At 33.2% G+C, this 18,097-nt stretch overlaps 1 protein-coding gene across 1 annotated transcript; it reads right to left on the bottom strand.

The window, feature by feature from the left end:
- Nucleotides 1–2,083: 2,083 nt before the first annotated feature.
- On the bottom strand, nucleotides 2,084–2,915 carry LOC135844292 (NADH dehydrogenase [ubiquinone] 1 alpha subcomplex subunit 7-like). Its single transcript, XM_065362449.1, has 3 exons — nucleotides 2,740–2,915; nucleotides 2,469–2,659; nucleotides 2,084–2,377 (listed from the first exon to the last, which is right to left on the bottom strand). The coding sequence occupies exons 1-3, from the start codon at nucleotides 2,803–2,805 to the stop codon at nucleotides 2,269–2,271; spliced, it is 366 nt and encodes a 121-aa protein (XP_065218521.1). The 5' UTR covers nucleotides 2,806–2,915; the 3' UTR covers nucleotides 2,084–2,268.
- Between the last annotated feature and the right edge of the window lie 15,182 nt (nucleotides 2,916–18,097).

Raw genomic sequence — 18,097 nt, 5'->3', positions numbered from 1 at the left:
CTTGGTTCCCTATTCCCAAATCGATCTGAAAAGCGAAATCTCGTAGACAGGAATAAATCAACCTTTACTATCGACTTGAGGAATTTCTAATTTTCTAGCTCTTCATTTCGGTTCCTTTTAATTTTTTTGTAAACTTTTTTTAAATTTATTTTTTATTCGAATGAAAATATTTACAGTTTTTAAAAAATTTTTGGTTTTTATCAAACTAAAAAAAAAAACAAAACAAAAACGAAGAAGAATAAAATCGTAAAACAGCATCGTTATCTTACTTCCATTATTCCAATTCTCTTCTCTTCTTTATCTCCCAATTCCCAAATCAAAACACCCCTAGAAACACTTAGATAGGTAATTAGGTACCTCTACCTATTTCTCGATTTAAAAACCAAATCAATTAAACTCATCTCACTGGCTGAATGTCCAGTTTTTCATTACCCAAATCGAGATAATTACAAAATACATAAATCAAGTCTGAACATCGTTTATCAGAAAAGCGAACATTTCTAGTCGACAAACGCGTCCCGCAGTAATGGATAAAAATTAATAGCATTTGGGGCTATGCGAACTCGCGCGACGACGAGAAAAGGGAATAAATTTAAATTTTAGTGTTTACAGAATTCAGTTTCAATCTATGGTATATTCCCAGTACGGTGAAAATATCGCTTTTCATTGTGTATACCGATGGAATTCCATTTTCCGGACTACACCAACGATAAATTACATTTTCAACGTATGTGATTTTAGACGTCAATACTCGTATATCTACAATACAGATATATGAAACTCGAACTAGATGAGCATAAATGAACGTTTTATTTCTCGGTGCATCTTAATGAAAAATATTGACTAGGGAAAAATATAGTATTTCTCAAGACGACGTACGAATATTAGTTGAGAGAACCATCATAGCTTTAATAAAGTTTTAATTATAACGGTGAAACTTTATTAGTAAATGATGGTTCATCAACTGCGTAACAAAGTTTTAATTAGTTACCGCGTAATTTTAATTTGGATCGCCACGTACTAAATAATTACAGCGAACCTTTGCCTCTCACTCCCGAGTTCCGTACACAAAACAACGTTTGTATCTGACACAGAGAATAACGTTGTTAAATTGAATTAATTCCTTAAATGTCGGTCAAGCGGAAAAATTTCCAAAAATGCTGGAAAAAGTCGTAAATGAGCTTCGTCTACACACAAAAAACCCATTAATATATGTCCTCTGTTCGAGTTGATTTCGACGAAACCGAAACTGAAACCGTACTCAATGTGTATAAATTTGATCGCTGAAATTGCGACAAAAATTCCAATAGGGCTACGGTACCTTTCGAAGAAACCAAATTTTTTATTCGTTCCGTTTGCTCGATAAGTTGAGAACAAATACAAAGTGAAACAATATAACGTAGTGTGAGCCTTGGAAAATAATAGTATTAAGACTGTATAAAGGGGTTTAATAAAAAGCCGACATTTATTTGCTTTTAAAGCTTGAAGCGTCGTCAAAGTTTGAAGTTAGCGGAGCGTGTGAGATTAAAATAGTATTCTTCGTTAAGTAGCCGAATTTAAGTAGGCTTTAGCTGTATTAAGATCCGACTGGAGCCGGTAACGAAATGAAAAATTGTCTTCTATGATTTGATAAATTTTTGTTGTTTTTTAAACGAAATGAGACAGGATAAATTATTTTGGGATTATTTTTTTCCCTCCGTTTTTATCTCGTGTTGGGTGTTGTGAGATGATGATGGAAACGTTACGTGGAAGATGGTATTTTGTAAAATTATTAATGATAGCTTCGGTGTGTATTTTTCATACCCTCGTCTAATCGTCGTCGTCGTCGTACAATTTCGACGAAACCGAAACCGAAACTGTACGAAATGTGTATAAATTTCATCGCTGAAAATGCGACAGAAATCTCAATAGAATACCTTTCGAAGAAACCGAATTTTTTATTCGTTCTGTTTGCTCGATAAGTGTTTAGAACGAATACAAAGTGAAACTATATAACGTAGTATGCGCCTTGGAAATAATAGTATTAAGACTGTATAAACGAATTCTCACCTTAACGAATAATCTGAAAAAATACAGCATAAAATTCAAAATAAATATATATATTCAATAGCGATTGATATTAAAAATGAAATAACTCGAATAGACTAGTTACAAATGTACAATCATTTTACAAACAGAACAGAATAACAATAGATTTTTCTTCTAATTATAACGCACTATAATTTTTAATTCATCACCTTGCAGCGGTAGTAGAATTTTGGCAAGTATTTATTTACCACGAGGCCTGTTGACAACATCTTTTTCAATTTGTTCAGGGTTATAAATCGTGCCTGGTTTGACTCCTCCAACAGAAGCGATCAGCCTATTATCTTTATTACTGCAAATCAACATCGAATCAATTAATACAACATCAAAGCATACTACTTGACGTAGATATGTAGCTAGATTTGTAAATATAAAATACTAACGTAGATTCGCCCAATTTCTTCAACTCTTCGGGTGCAACGAGTTGCAAAGGTGTTTCAACTTTCCTACGGGCGTCACGAAGGTAGTAATAATTGCCTGATAATTTATGCGAAGGACCATCCGGTAACTTAGGATCAGGTTGGGTTCTAGCTGCGTATGCTGGTTCAAATCTTAAAGGGTTCGGAAGTGATCTCTGGAAAAAATCATCTATAATTAGAACATTCTGTTTGTTACGTTGTGAATTGAATATGGAATCAAATTAAAGGTACTTACGCCCAACATCTTCTCGCGCAGGAATTTAATGAAAGGGCCTACTTCTCTGAATTTTTGGTTGCTCATCTTTCGATTGTATGAGTTATTGTTTTATTAATTAATTTGTACGAAATTACGTTACGATTTATTTTTCTTTCCTTGAACGAACTTCAAATTTTATTTTATCAAAATCAAAATATTGATAAACAGCTAACGAGTTCAAAAATAAGCTGGATGATTCGATAAATTCTATTCTTTCTATGTCAAGTAGCGCTTCTACTGGAGAAACATGTAACTACCGCTTTTGATTTGTAAAATTTTTATTTTTTTTATTTTTTTTTTTAATTTTAATTTTTAAAACAATAATAATCAGGGATGAAAAGCTAGCCGAAAGCTTAAAGCCAAAAGCTGAAAGTCGAGCAGATTTTCGTACTAAGCCAAAAGCTAAAAGTTTGCAAGTTTCATTTTTTCCAAGCCAAAAGCTAGCCAAAAGTTTCATTTTTTTGGCTTTTTCAAAGGCTTTTTTGCAGAATTGAATTCTCTAAATTCAGAAGAAACAAAAAAATGAAAAAAATGTCATTCAATTTTATTTTAATACGATTTAATGAAATGAAAAAAAGAAGAAAATAATTCTAGCAATAAATATTCTCCACTATCACTAATTATGAAATCAATGCACCTGATCTAATTTTCAATTCCCTTTTTTGTGAATTGATGGTGTATCAGCTAAAAGTTTAAAGTCAAAAGCTTAAAGCCAAAAGTTTAAAGCTAAAAGCTTAATGAAATATAACTGAAAGCTATTTAATTGAAAATATAAGGGAACTGGGAAAGCCATTGGAAGCTGAAAGTTTGGCTAAAGCAAGCCTTAAAAATCGTGATAGCCGAAAGCTAAAGCCAAAAGTTTCAATTTTGAAATTTCAAGCTAAAAGCCAAAAGCTGAAGTTTCATTTTAAGGCTTTTCATCCCTGATAATAATTATTACAAATTTTAAATTTTAAATAATTTTAATTTTATTCCACCTTTCCACCAGACCATGGATGGAAAGTAGCTGAAAGCTAGATGGTCCGGCATATGACAATAGGAGTAATTGCACCCCCCCCCCGTTCCCCCGGGGCAACTTTTTTCTTAAAGGGGACGTCCTTAGGAACATTTTGAAGCAAACTTGCCAAAAAAAAAGTTGACCTTACTTACAAAATGGCGGCCATTTTGATTGACAGGTCAGCCGAAATCGCAGATTTTGCGTTTTACACTTTTAACAGTTTTAACATATGACTTGCACGAACTTTTTCAAACTTTACAAAGGTAGATCAAAAGATCATGCAAAAATTTATCACCTGTCAAAATTTCAAGAGCTAAAGTGCGTTTTTCGATTTTTGGTGAATTTTTGAAAATCGAATTTAGGCCAAAAATGAGGGAAAAAATCAAAATTTTACCAAATTGACCACGAAAGCTGAAATTTGGGATATACCCTATTTTCGACATGCCAAATCGATTGGAAACGGTTTCAATCCGTTTTGAGCAGTTCTGGAGCCTCCAGCAGATTTTTGAAACTCGAAATTCCCACAAAATTCCATCAAATTGAAGTTGTAAAGCTAAAATTCATTCTAAAAACTAGTTTCAATACGCTACGAAGTACTGCAGGTGAATGTCAAGTTGTTTTGGAGCCTCCAACGACTTTTTGAAAATTCCTGAAGCCTCCAGCAGATTTTTGAAACTTTAAATTTTCACAAAATTTCATCAAATAGAGATGGAAAGCTGACATTTACTCTACACTCCAATTTTAACACCCTCTGAAAACGACTTCTGGTGGATTTCAAGTCATTTTAGAGCCTTCAACGACTTTTTTGAAAATTACTGGAGCCTCCAGTAGATTTTTGAAACTTGAAATTTCCCCAAAATGTTATCAAACCAAGATGGAGAGTCGAAATTCATTCTGCACACTAATTTCAATACGCTACGAAGTTGACTGCTGGTGAATTTCAAGTCTTTTTGGAGCCTCCAGCAACTTTTTGAAAGGTTGTATGACGTTTTTTTGGAAAATTGAAATTTCCTAAAAGTAGCTGGAAGCTTCAAAACCATTTGAAACCACCATGTATTCTGCGAAGTAAATTTCAGCTTGCAAACTTCATTTGATAAATTAATGTTGGGGAAATTTCAAGTTTCAAAAATCTACTGGAGGCTCCAGTAATTTTCAAAAAAGTCGCTGGAGGCCCTAAAATGACTTGAACCCACCTGAAATCGTCTTCTGAGGGTGTTAAAATTGATGTGTGGAATAAATTTCAGCTTTCCATCTCCATTTGATGAAATTTTGTGAAATTTTAAAGTTCCAAAAAACTGCTAGAGGCTCCAGTAATTTTCAAAAAAAGTCGCTGGTGGCCCTAAAATTACTTGAACCCACCTAAAGTCGTCTTCCGAGGGTGTTAAAATTGGAGTGTAGAGTAAATTTCAGCTTTCCATCTCCATTTGGTGAAATTTTGTAAAAATTTTAAAGATTCAAAAATCTGATGGAGGTTTCAGGAATTTTCAAAAAGTCGCTGGAGCCTCCAAAACGACTTGAAATTCACCTGCAGTACTTCGTAGCGTATTGAAATTAGTTTTTAGAGTGAATTTCAGCTTTACAACTCCAATTTGATGGAATTTTGTGGGAATTTCGAGTTTCAAAAATCTGCTGGAGGCTCCAGAACTGCTCAAAACGGGTTGAAACCGTTTCCAGTCGATTTGGCATGTCGAAAATAGGGTATATCCCAAATTTCAGCTTTCTTGGTCAATTTGGTAAAATTTTGATTTTTTCCCTCATTTTTGGCCTAAATTCGATTTTCAAAAATTCACCAAAAATCGAAAAACGCACTTTAGCACTTGAAATTTGGACAGGTGATGAATTTTTGCATGATCTTTCGATCTACCTTTGTAAAGTTTGAAAAAGTTTGTGCAAGCCATATGTTAAAACGCAAAATCTGCGATTTCGGCTGACCTGTCAATCAAAATGGCCGCCATTTTGTAAGTAAGGCCAACTTTTTTTTTGGCAACTTTGCATTAAAATGTTCCTTAGGATGTCCCCTTTAAGAAAAATGTTGTCCCGGAGGATCGGTGGGGGGGGGTGCAATTATTCCTATTGCCATATGCCGGACTAATAAAATAATACTCCATTGAACAACCGTAGCATTGTATAATCAAGTAACAAATAGGTACCTATGTACAATTGATTTTTTTTTTTAATAAAATAGAAAATGAAGGTAAAAAATTGACTTGAGTATTTTGGGGAGTAAAAACTGATGTGTTTCATTTGTAAAGATTATTTTTTGGCATTAAAATTTTAGAATTCGAATGTTTTTTTTTCAAAAGTTTCACATTTGAATTTTGATAAAGAAAAGTGAACCAGCCCGAGTGAAACGAAAGCAAAAACTTTAGAAAATAATTCATGTTTCGAGAAGTAATAAAAAAAAAAACAATGGTTATTTTGCAAGAAGTTTATTTTCTTGTAAGTTGAGGAGCTCGAAAGCAGAGTGAAGTAGGTATGATTGTCCATTTTTGGCTTTTTTTGAGTTAGCACCACTGTCTTCAACCAGGCATTCAAAATTGATTTCCGAAAACTGAAAAAAAGTAGGCATACTGAGACAAATTTTTCCCATTTTTTTTGGCGTTTATTTTAGTTGAGTCTCCTTTTGAAATAATGCTTCGGCGTTCACGGGATCGAACTCTACGTTAAAAATTAGATAGAAAATGTAGATATATATATAATAAGTAATTATGTACTTACCTATAGGCTATATGGCCAAAAAACCACTCTTGATGTGTCACCTCCAGAATCGGCTGAAATGTGGAAAATTCGTTAAACAGATCGAGTATGGCACACAACTCGATTTTCAGCTGCCGAACTTCATATTATTCACGTCTTCTGGAGCAAATTAAAAATTCTGGAAAAATTGAAAAATTGCACTGGAGGCTCCGGGATGGCTGGAAATGGCGAAATTCGCCTTCGTGGGGTTAGTTCATGACAAAATACTGCGATTTGCGCAAATTTCGAAAATTTTCTCGTAAACAGGAAATTTTTCAATTTTTGAATGTTTTTATTTTGAAAAAAAAAACTGGTCAAAAAACCACTCTAGAGGTGTCCTCTCCAGAATCGGCTGAAATGTGGATAAATTCATTAAACAGGTCGAGTATGACACACAACTCGATTTTCAGCTACCCAACATCATATTCAGTATTCACGTCTTCTGGAGTAAATTAAAAATTCTGGAGAAATTGAAAAATCGCGCTGGAGGCTCCAGAATGGCTGGAAATGATTAAATTTGGATTTGTGGAATTAATATAAGCTTTAAGACTTATTTTGATCATTTTTACTGATCAAATACGTACGTTTTTGAAGAAAGCGTAAATCACCAAAAACAGTCAATTTTGAATTTTCAAACGTTCGCCAAATATCGAGATATGGAGTTGGGCAGCTGTAAATTTGGTTTTAGGGATTTTAGATCATGCTCTTTCCAAAAATCGTGGTCCTGTTCAAATTGGAGGCAGACACCTCAAGAGGTTCCCTTGTTAGCAGATGGAAAAATACAAACATTTTCAGAAAATTATCCAAAAATGTTCTCCCTTGATTCGTTTTTTGAAGTAATTTTAAATGAATTAATTCGCATTTTTTTAGAAGTACTTACCTACGTGGAAAAAGTATCTCAAAACAAGTTGAAAAATTAGAAACAAACAATTGATCGATGGTAAAACTAAAAATATTGTTAACTCTGCCCCACTAAAAAAATATACTGGATTACCCTCCAAAATTTGAATTATGTTAAGTTTTAACCACTCTCATCTTTCCACCAAAAAAGTAATGGAATATTTGCAGACTGCTTCGCCTATTAAAAATTGGCATGGTATAGGTTTTTTTACACTCCCCTCTCCGGGTCATAGAATGTCCAAAAACATTTAAATAACAAGTTGGTGTTTCAACGTGTCTGAAAAATTGCCTTCCAAAAGTCTTGCCATTTTATTTAGAACTTTTGTTAGACACATTGATAAAGTGTCAATTTTGAATTTATGAATTTCAGTGTTCAAATTGTTCTACTTCGAGTTTTTCTATTCGTTTTCGTTTTTTTTTTTTTTTTTTTTTAGATTACGTATTATTACCTACCTATACCTACTTGATTGTTCGTTTATTTGTTGATCTCGCTAAAAATGATGTGAGCAATCTCTGACTAAGGCAGAACCCATGTAGCCAATAATCTGTATTACTCGAACATTTCCAATGATATATCAGTTATCACCAATAATGATTGGGTAGCTGCTGCGGTGTCAGGACGGCTTTGGTCTTTGGCTGGAGTTAAATTTGCCATTGACCAGATAACCTCTCATCAGAATGCTAGTACACCATTGCAAGTAATACTCGAAATAAACAACTCAAGCAAATTCAGTATGATCATTTAATTACAAAAAAATTCATTTAATTACACAAAATAAAAAAAAACTTAGCCATATTGACTAGTGCAGTACAAACTAAAATTAACAAATTAAACACACGGTAAGTAGGTAATTTTTATTTTTTAAATTTTTTAATTACTTTGATTTTCAACTCATTATATATAAGTTTTTATTTTTCTACCACAAGTGTACAGTAATTTTGAAAAAGATTCAGCAAATTGTTAGAATAATCAGTTGGAAAATTTTTCGTTTCTTTCTCCCCTATAGCATAAATAAGTATTAATAAGAAACATTAAAGTCGCAAAATTTCAACACATAATCGTAATAATACGAGCCATGTAAGTAATTTTTTTTTTAATTTTCAAACAAAAAACAGAGCGACCTTTTTCAATTTATAATTGTTTATAAAGTCAGGAGAAATGTCCAAAGTTGCAAAAATGGACGTTTTTCTCCCACTTCAAGAATTCATAGCGACATCCGTATTCCGTATTGGCGGTTTTTAGCTACCTATTTGGCGGGATTTAAATTTTTAGAACGGCAACACTCCACTAGACATACTTTTTTTCATCGTGGTACTCCACGGAAATTTTAATAGAAACAAAAAGGTTACTTTTTATAAAATTTTATTATTTTACTTCTGATTGTAATAAAAAAAAAAATCCACTACATATTTACACTAGTAATCCAGTCATTTCAGCAAAATTTTTAGTCAAACCTCGGAAAAATTAGGGGAAAGCTGAATTTCACATTATTTGTTCAGATTGGTCTCTGAAACAACCCATCAAAAGTTGCATCCCGCAACTTACCGGCTACTCCCACAAGAGGTCATTCCAAAAATGAGAAAAAGATCAAAATTTCACCAAATTGATCTAGAAAGATGTAATTTGGGATATATTCCACTTTCGACTTGCCAAATTGATTAGAAACTGTTTGAAACCAATTTGAGCAGTTCTGGAGCCTCCAGCAGATTTTTGAAACTTGAAATGTCCACAAAATTTCACCAAAAGCAATTGGAAAGCTAAAATTCATTCCGTAAACTAATTTCAATACGCTAGGGATTCGACTGCAAGTAGATTTCAAGTCGCTTTGGAGCCTCTAGCGACTTTTTGGCAATTACTGGAGCCTCCAGCAGATATTTCAATACTCGAAATTTCCATAAAAATTTACCAAACAGAGCTGGAAAGACAAAATTCACTCCGTATTCTGATTTCAATACGCTATTAAGTCGACTGCAGGTTGGTTCAAGTCATTTTGGAGCCTCCAGCGACTTTTCGAAAATTCCTATAGCCTCCAACAGACTTTAGAAACCTAAAATTTCATAAAAAGCAGTCGTTTGTGCTCTTTTGTGCAAGTACTCTTTTTTTGTGCTCCTCCCTCCTATCAAGGCGAAACAAATTCTATGTAGGCAAAATATATTCAAATCATGTCGGGTTTAGATATAGGTAAGTACTAAGTACATACTGTAAGGGGTATTTGGACCCTTTTTGGAAAATAAATTGATCTTGAGACCTCGAATTTTTCGATGAAATTTCAAATCGGCTCAGCAAACTTCTCCGATGAAAAATAATCAACACAATGGAATATTTGACTTCTTTGATGAAAAATAATCAACATCGTGTTGATTATTTTGTAATTCTCAAAAAGGGATATATTCCCAAACCTTTTATTCTTTCGATTAGATAGGTTGATACCTATCTTTGTACATATTTACCAGAAGAAACAATTTTTTTTTTGATAATTAATATTATGTGGTTAGGAAGGTTCCTTTTTTAAACTCCTGTAACGATCCTATTTCCCTGAAATTCCCATGTGTATTGGTAGATTTTTATTTTTTTACTTTAGTGTTATATTTGAATATTGTTATTTTATGCATATTTGAATATGTTGTTGAATTGCGCACGTTAGAGATCAAGTGTTAGTAGCGCAGATTGAATGAGATGGCCAAGACGAGCTTGGACCAACTGAAGCTTCTCTCGGAGCTTTAGAACGTTGTAAGCTCCGTTGAAAGTTCATAAAAACGCTGCTAGTCTTGTTTTTCTATCAAAGCTCAGTAGAAGAAGATTAACCGGTGCAATGATATTATTGGCCCATAGAAATGGGCGGGACGGGGGGACACATATAAATGTGTAATAATGTTAGGAAGAAATATTCACCTGGTTTATACTGTGAAAAGTTAGGGAAAAACCTCCCACGACTATAGTCTAAGCATTATGTAGTTCTATGCTCATTATTTATCCAGTAGGTAAACGCATTCATTTTTATTCCAAAACATCATAGGTACCTATCAACAATTCTAAACATATCTGAACTTTCATTTTAAAAACATAGGTAATCTCCACTATTTTAATCCTTCTTCAAACTTGTGTCATGATGCAAATAATTATATTCGATTCCGATAATTATTATTATGTAAATACCAGTTGTGCATACCTATTATTAATAAAATATGATTTTATAGCACGAAAAATGGTATTACTCATCAATTCGTTGACAAATCTCGGAGAGAAGGGTTTTTTCACGTGCTCGTGTACACATTGGTAGGTAAAATACTATCTCAAAAATGCAAAAATTTTCATTTTGTATGTTTCTGATGGTATTTTGGCAATAAGTACCTACCAAACTTGAAATTTTTTTTCTCAAAAATGAAAAAAAAATATCCGTTTAATTTTTTGACATGTTATTGTACATAAGAAGGACTAAAACTGAGAATTTTTTCAGAATTTTAACTCGTGGACATCTTGGTTATATTCAAGTTATAAGTTTTTACATCAATTTTTTAGGTTTTTGAAAGTGGCAACGCTGATTTTTACATCATTCGACAATTACCCTAAAAAAGGTATTGATGGGTTATGCCTACATTGCACCAAAAATAATCATAAAACTCAGGACTGCAGAATCAGCTGGAATAAACTACATTGTGACTCCTGTGACAAAGATGGTCACATTGCCAAAGTATGCATAACATCGTTGATAGGATCACAATCAAAGAAGAAAGAAAATGTAAGCTGCCTAGATGATACTCCATTCAACTCGTAAATTCATTCAGTCTATGGTATTAATGGCATCGAAGATCAAAATATCTACAACCTCTCAGAAACTGCTGATTTTGCAAAGTTTGTAACCACAATTCTAATCAAAGGTAAACCACAAATTTTTGAAATTGACTCAGCCTCAGGCGCTGACTGTAACTACTCTCTTATGTACCTATTTCTATGTTCGAAAAATTGAATTTAAATCTACCTCTGTGTCCTTCTTCAAGTTTATGTTCCACATAGTATGGTTGATGTAAACACTGAATTCAAAAATCAAAAATCTATTGAAAGATTATATACATTGTCCCTGATCAATATACCCCTGTAGTAGGTCGTGTGTGGATTTGTCACTAGAAAATTAGCCTAGATACATGTGTACCTAACTTCTGCATCAAATTAGAATGAGATTAACTCAATCTCAGAACCTAAAAAGCTAATTGAGCAAATCAGGGCCCAGTTTCATTCAATTTTCACTCCAACAATTGGTTGTGTGCCAAATTTCCAATGTGACCTTCAGCTGAAGCCGAATACAGTACCTATCTATATAAAACCTCATTTACTCTCTTATTCACTCAGAGATAAAGTTGAAAAAGAACTGATTCGTTTGGAAGCTGAGAAGGTGTCATAACCAAAATTGATAAAAGCGAGTGGGGTTCTCCACTTGTACTCGTAGTTGTGCCCAAACCAGATGACACCCTTTGTCTATGTGCCAATTATAAACTCCCAAACTAGATGACACCCTTCGTCTATGTGCCAATTATAAACTCACTGTTAACCCTCATCTCTATGATGCTCATGATCCGATTCCCAGAATTGATGAAACCCTGCATGAATTTAAGAAATGCTCATTATTATTGCAAACTAGATTTGTGTAAAGCTTACCTACATATGATGGTTAATGAAAAAATCTCCTTCATTCAAGTAATTTCAACACACTTAGGTGCTTATCGAGTGAATCGTTTATCATTTGGGATAAAAACAGCACCTCATGTTTTTCACAGAATTTTGGATCACATTCTTCATGGTCTCAGAGGTGTTGCAAGGTATTTTGATGACATCATTGTTTATGGTACTACTTTGCAAGAATGTTATGAACGTTTAATTGCTGTTCTGACTGCACTTCAAACTAATAATCTCCACTTAAGCAAACAGAAGTGTGCATTTTTCACCCAAAAAATTTTGTATTTGGGTTTGAAATTCATCGACCTTTTAGTTAACCTAGACGACTACTCCAATGCAAACTAAGGCCACTGGTTATGTCGCCAACTCTGTGGATTTCAAATTAGAAACAAACGCATCTGCGCATGTCTCAGGAATTGATGCTTGTGAACAGTAAACGGAAACACCACCAGTGCCCCCACTCCCGATCTCCGAAAATGAAACTATAATGAAACCGTTTCACAGAGGAGAAAAACTACAGTATTGAAACAGTTTTGTTAATGTATTTGAGTTTCATGACTGTTTCAAGACCGTATCAAAACAGTTTTGAAACCAATACAAATTGTTGCTATAAATGCAGTAGTTTTTCTCCTCTATGAAACATTATCAAAACAGTATTTTATGAAACTATAATGAAACCGTTTCACAGAGGAGAAAAACTACAGTATTGAAACAGTTTTGATACTGTATTTGAAACACGCATTTGGTATTAAAATGGTTGGAAAACGCTGTGCTTCAAGGTAATTATGTTTCAAAACCGTTTCAAAACTGTTTCAAGACTGTTTCAAAACCGTTTCAAAACCGTTTCAAAACAGTTTTGAAACCGAAACAAATTGTTGGTATCAATACAGTAGCTTTTCTCCTCTATGAAACAGAATCAAAACAGTAATTTCCGAGATCGGGCTTCCACCGCTAATCCACTGACAACAAAATACACACACACGTTTCCTGAGACATGCGCAGATGCGTTTGTTTCTAATTTGAAATCCACAGAGTTGGCGACATAACCAGTGGGATAATTTCGCGTATGAGTAGCCGTCTAGGTTAACTAAAAGGTCGATGTTGAAATTCAATACAACAAGATTTTAAAATGTCCGAAAAAAGTGGAAAGTATCCTCAATTCACCCAGGCCCAGAAACGTAGATGAAGTTTGTAAATTCTTAGGACTCATTCAGAGTTGGTTCTCTACGCATAGACTATCTTTGTCTACATAGTCTACGTTTTGTCGTGTAATCTATGTAAACTTCATGTAAAGTAGACTTCATGTAGACTATGTGTAATGTATGTCAACTTTGAAGTTGTATATTCCCAAATAATCTCCTTTCTTGCTAAAAATTGTCGTTTTTTTGCAAAAAATTACCCTCACTTTTTAACTGAAAAATTGAAGAAAAAAAATCTTGTATGTATTTTCAACAATGATTGTGAGAAAGTATAATTTTCTTACTAATAATTGACGATATCTACTTCTGCAAAAATTGTCAGTATTCCTTTTTTCAAGTTTTTGTTTTTTGAGCCAAATTGCTGAAAATTTTCATTTTTTGCAAAAACTTTAAAAAGACCTTAAGTAAGTACTTTTTTTTACCAATTGTTCAAAAGTTTCATTTTTTTACCCAAGAAATGCAAAAAATCTCGTTTTTAGAGAAAAATGAGGAAAATGCTGTGTTTTGCTAAAATTGTCAACTTTTGCTTTGTGAGAGATTCAAATTCTTGCTTTTCAACTTGACAATATTGAGAATTACCTATCCAGAAGTCGTTTTTCTGCCAAAAATTATCAAAAGCTGAAAAGTATTGCTTTCTTCCCAAGGAGGTATGTTTTTTACGCCGATTCTCAAAAATCTAGTTTTTCGATGTTTTTTGAATCTCGTTTCTGAACACTTTTTGGATTTCAACCACAAATTTTCAAACTCTTCTGCCAAAATCCATGTAAAAAAGGCTTTATTCTAAAACAGAAAACAGTTTTACTTTGTAGTTTACATAGTTTACATAGTCTACATGTCTACATGTAAACTATCGTTGTCTACAGTAATGTTGTTTACATGTAGACAAAGCGTGTAAAGTAGACTACTCGTAGTCTACTTGCCAACCCTGGACTCATTACTTATTATTCTAAATTTATTCCAAATGCTTCATCAATGACATATCCGCTGCGCCAACTGCTCCTTAAAAACAGGCGATTCTTTTGGAGCTCAAATTGCGAATCAGCCTTCATTAAATTGAAATTGAGGAGCTCATTGCAAAAATAACCCTTGTCCATTTGAAAAAAAAAATGGGTCTACTGCATTGCACGGATGCATCCAGCATATAGCTCTCCAAAAGTTTTTCTGAGAGTAACAGGAACTACTCATTACTCAAGTTGGAAAAAAATCACTTTGAACACAATTGCAATGAGCTCCTCATTTTTTTAAATCAATATAAGCAATCTTTTATTTATTTTACAAGTACGTACACAAGTTGAAACCTATTGAATGTACCATAGGTATAACATCATACTTACTAGGGCCACCAGTCCTAGTGTATAAAAAAACACTCACATGTTAAGCGTGAGAAGACTAATTTTTCTTCAAATAGCTACAAATCTTTTACTTTCACTAACAAATTGAGTCACTTTTTTTGAGTCAGAATGAAGCACACTTGAGGATCTATTGCAACACCCCCCCCCTTGGTCGATCCTCTGGGACAACTTTTTAGTTTTTTTCTTAAAGGGGGGAGTCCTAAGGAAGGAACATTTGTTGTTGTCGTTCTAACAACCAAAACAGTCGTTAAGTCGCCTGTCGTTCAAAAACCATTATGTTGTCGTGGGGTTGTCCTGTCGTGCAATTCATTTATTCTGTCGTTCAATTAAAGTTTTCCCATTCCTATTCACTAAGCATCATAGTTCTCTGCTCATTCTTTATCCAATATTTAGTATGTTTTGTATTTGTTAATGTCAACAAAAGTAGGTAAGCGCATTCATTTTTATTCCAAAACAAATATATCAACACTAATTCTAGGCATCCGAACTTTCATTTTAAAAACACAACCTACACTATCTTAATCCTTCAACAAACTTGTGTCATGATGCAAATATATTCGATCCCTATATGTAAATACCAGTTGTAAATATTATTAAAAGCGAAACATATAATTGCACGACACAAAAGGGAACAGCAAACGACAATAACAGCTGTGGTAGCGACAACTTAGGTCTTTACAACGACAGGTTTTCAACGACAAAATAATAAGTCAGCACAACTATTTTTAGTTATGAATCACGACAACTCCTCCCACCAAAATGGCATGTCTAAGCGACAGAATAAAATTTTAAACAACAGAACAATGTATCTAATTGCAAATCTGAAAATACATGAAAAAGCGATAAATAAAATGTAGGATTGGGAAGATAGCAAAAATAATTAAAAATTGCTCTAAAATTAGTGCAAAAACTGTGTGAAAATTTTCAAATGTGAAATGTGAGCTTCCTATGGACTCATTGAGATTGCAATTTGCACAATAATATTATTAACTTTGTGTTCTATAATAATGAGAATGTGTCGATTTTTCCAAAAAAAAAAAAAAAAAAATGAAGTTCATGACACTTAATAACACTCATTTTTAAAAACATAGCGTGTGACACACAAGCCGAAGGACATTTTGGCGTATAAAATCGAATGCACACCAGTGAAAGGGGGGCTAAAAATCTCAATACCAAATGTAAAATGTGAGGGAAGTGATGTCTGCATGGACCAAAAAAAAATCATCTTAAAACCATTGAGAAAGCTGTGTACACAAAATTTACCATTTTATGAGAACTACCCACCTGACATTTTATGAAAATTTCTAATTTTTTTTTTTTTTTTTCATTTTATTCGATTTATAACTTTTTTGGTAAAAATAGGCGTGTTGATGTAAGTATTAAAAAAAAAAAAAACATCTTGCGCAGTAGGCAAGATTAACCGACTTTGCTCTGTTATACAGGAAAATAAACAAATTTACCGAAATTTACGGATTTACCAAAATTTACCAATTTACCAAAATTTACCAATTTACCAAAATTTAGCTATTTACCAAAATTTAGCTATTTACCAAAATTTAGCAATTTACTGAAATTTACCAATTCACCAAAATTTACCAATTTACCAAAATTTACCAATTTACCAAAATTTACCAATTTACCAAAATTTACCAATTTACCCAAATTTACCAATTTACCAAAATTTACCAATTTACCCAAATTTACCAATTTACCCAAATTTACCAATTTACCCAAATTTACCGATTTACCAAAGTTTACCAATTTACCAAAATTTACCAATTTACCAAAATTCACGAATTTACCAAAAATTACCCCAGCAATTTACTAACATTTACCTCAGTAATTTACCAGACATTACCCTCTAATTTACCAACTTTACCGACTTTTTCCATTTTACCAAAAATTACCCCAGCAATTTACCAACATTCACCTCAGTAATTTACCAGACATTTCCTCACTAATTTACCAATTTTTTACCGAATTTTAATTATCCCAGTAATTTACTGCCAAAGGTTTTTACCAATTTACCAAACTTTACCAATTTACCAAAAATTACCCAAGCAATTTACCAAAATTTTCGACCAACTTTAATTACGAGTAATTCACCAAAAATAACTAATCATTTTATTTACTAAAAATTACTATTAATTCACCAAAAAAAAAATTATCAAAATTTACTGGCTATTTACCAAAAACTTGATGTTTTTTGTTGAAACAAAAATTACACTAGAAATTTTTGAAAAATTTTGATTTTTTATGGCAAAAAAATTTTGGACGGATAAAATTAACAAAAAAATCAACAAAAAATTTTCTCCTCTTGACTCGCGCGGGATTCGAACACCCGACCTCCGGCGCACCAATCTGCAACCTACACACCCTAACCACCCCATCTGTTTGTTGGGGGTGAGCCGTTTGCGAGATATAAGGGTTTACACAAATTTCTGCTTATCCATAACGTTGAAACACACTTAAACGTTCATATCTCGTAAACGGCTGAATCGATTTCGACCAAATTAAAAATTTCTCTAGTTCAGTATCAAAGCAATATTTTGCCATCATCAGTTTCGACTTAAAGTTCGGAGCTTTTGAGTTCAGCCCGGCACAAATTTATACATAAATTGATATATAAATATATAAATAAATAAATATATATCTATATAAACTTATCTCGTTTTGCGCCATATGTCTTATCATGATCAGCACACTTCAATTCGTCAAGAAAACCCACCCCCACCCAAATCCTCAACCATCATGACAAATACAATACCTTGACTTTCCGTTTCACGGCAAAGTCGGTAAAAAAATAGACGTGTTAATAGATATTTCTGTCGTGATTTCTTTTTTACTACGAGTATGTATTGTCGTTCAATTCATTCAACTGCCGTTCAATTTTTCATCTGTCCTGCAAATATATGATTGTCGTTTGATTTCTTTTTTAGTCGGGCACTTCTTTTATTTGTCGGGGATGTCGTTTAGACCACCTTTTCTGTCATGCGATTCACCTATTCTGTCGTAATGATAAATCATACCCACCTTCAAGCAAATGATGGTCTACTCATTATAGTTCTATGGTCATTCTTTATCCAGTAGGTAAACGCATTCATTTTTATTCCAAAACAAACATATCAACAATTCTAAGCATCTGAACTTTCATTTTAAAAACACAACCACCAGGTACTATTTTAATCCTTCATCAAACTTGTGTCATGATGCAAATATATTCGATTCCTATATTATATAAATACCAGTTGTAAATATTAGGTATTAAAAGGGAAATATATAATTGCACGACAGAAAAGGGTGTTTGAACGACAACAGCAAACGACAATAAATGCTGTGGTAGTGACAACTTAGGGCTTTACAACGACAGGTTTACAACGACAGGTTTTCAACGACAAAATAATAAGTCAGCACAACTATTTTTTAATTATGAATCACGACAACTCCTCCCGCCAAAAAAGCATGTCTAAGCGACAGAATA

The sequence above is a fragment of the Planococcus citri genome, chromosome 4 (assembly GCF_950023065.1).
Source record: "Planococcus citri chromosome 4, ihPlaCitr1.1, whole genome shotgun sequence".
Taxonomy (NCBI): domain Eukaryota; kingdom Metazoa; phylum Arthropoda; class Insecta; order Hemiptera; family Pseudococcidae; genus Planococcus; species Planococcus citri.
This window is presented reverse-complemented; position numbering and strand designations above follow the sequence as displayed.

What these genes read in the sequence shown, in the direction of transcription:
- LOC135844292 (XM_065362449.1), bottom strand. Translation starts at nt 2,805, where the DNA reads ATGAGCAACCAAAAATTCAGAGAAGTAGGCCCTTTCATTAAATTCCTG. An exon ending in TGCGCGAGAAGATGTTGGGC is followed by an intron (nt 2,660 to 2,739) that starts GTAAGTACCTTT and finishes GATTTTTTCCAG; the next exon opens with AGATCACTTCCGAACCCTTT. An exon ending in AAGAAATTGGGCGAATCTAC is followed by an intron (nt 2,378 to 2,468) that starts GTTAGTATTTTA and finishes GTTGATTTGCAG; the next exon opens with TAATAAAGATAATAGGCTGA.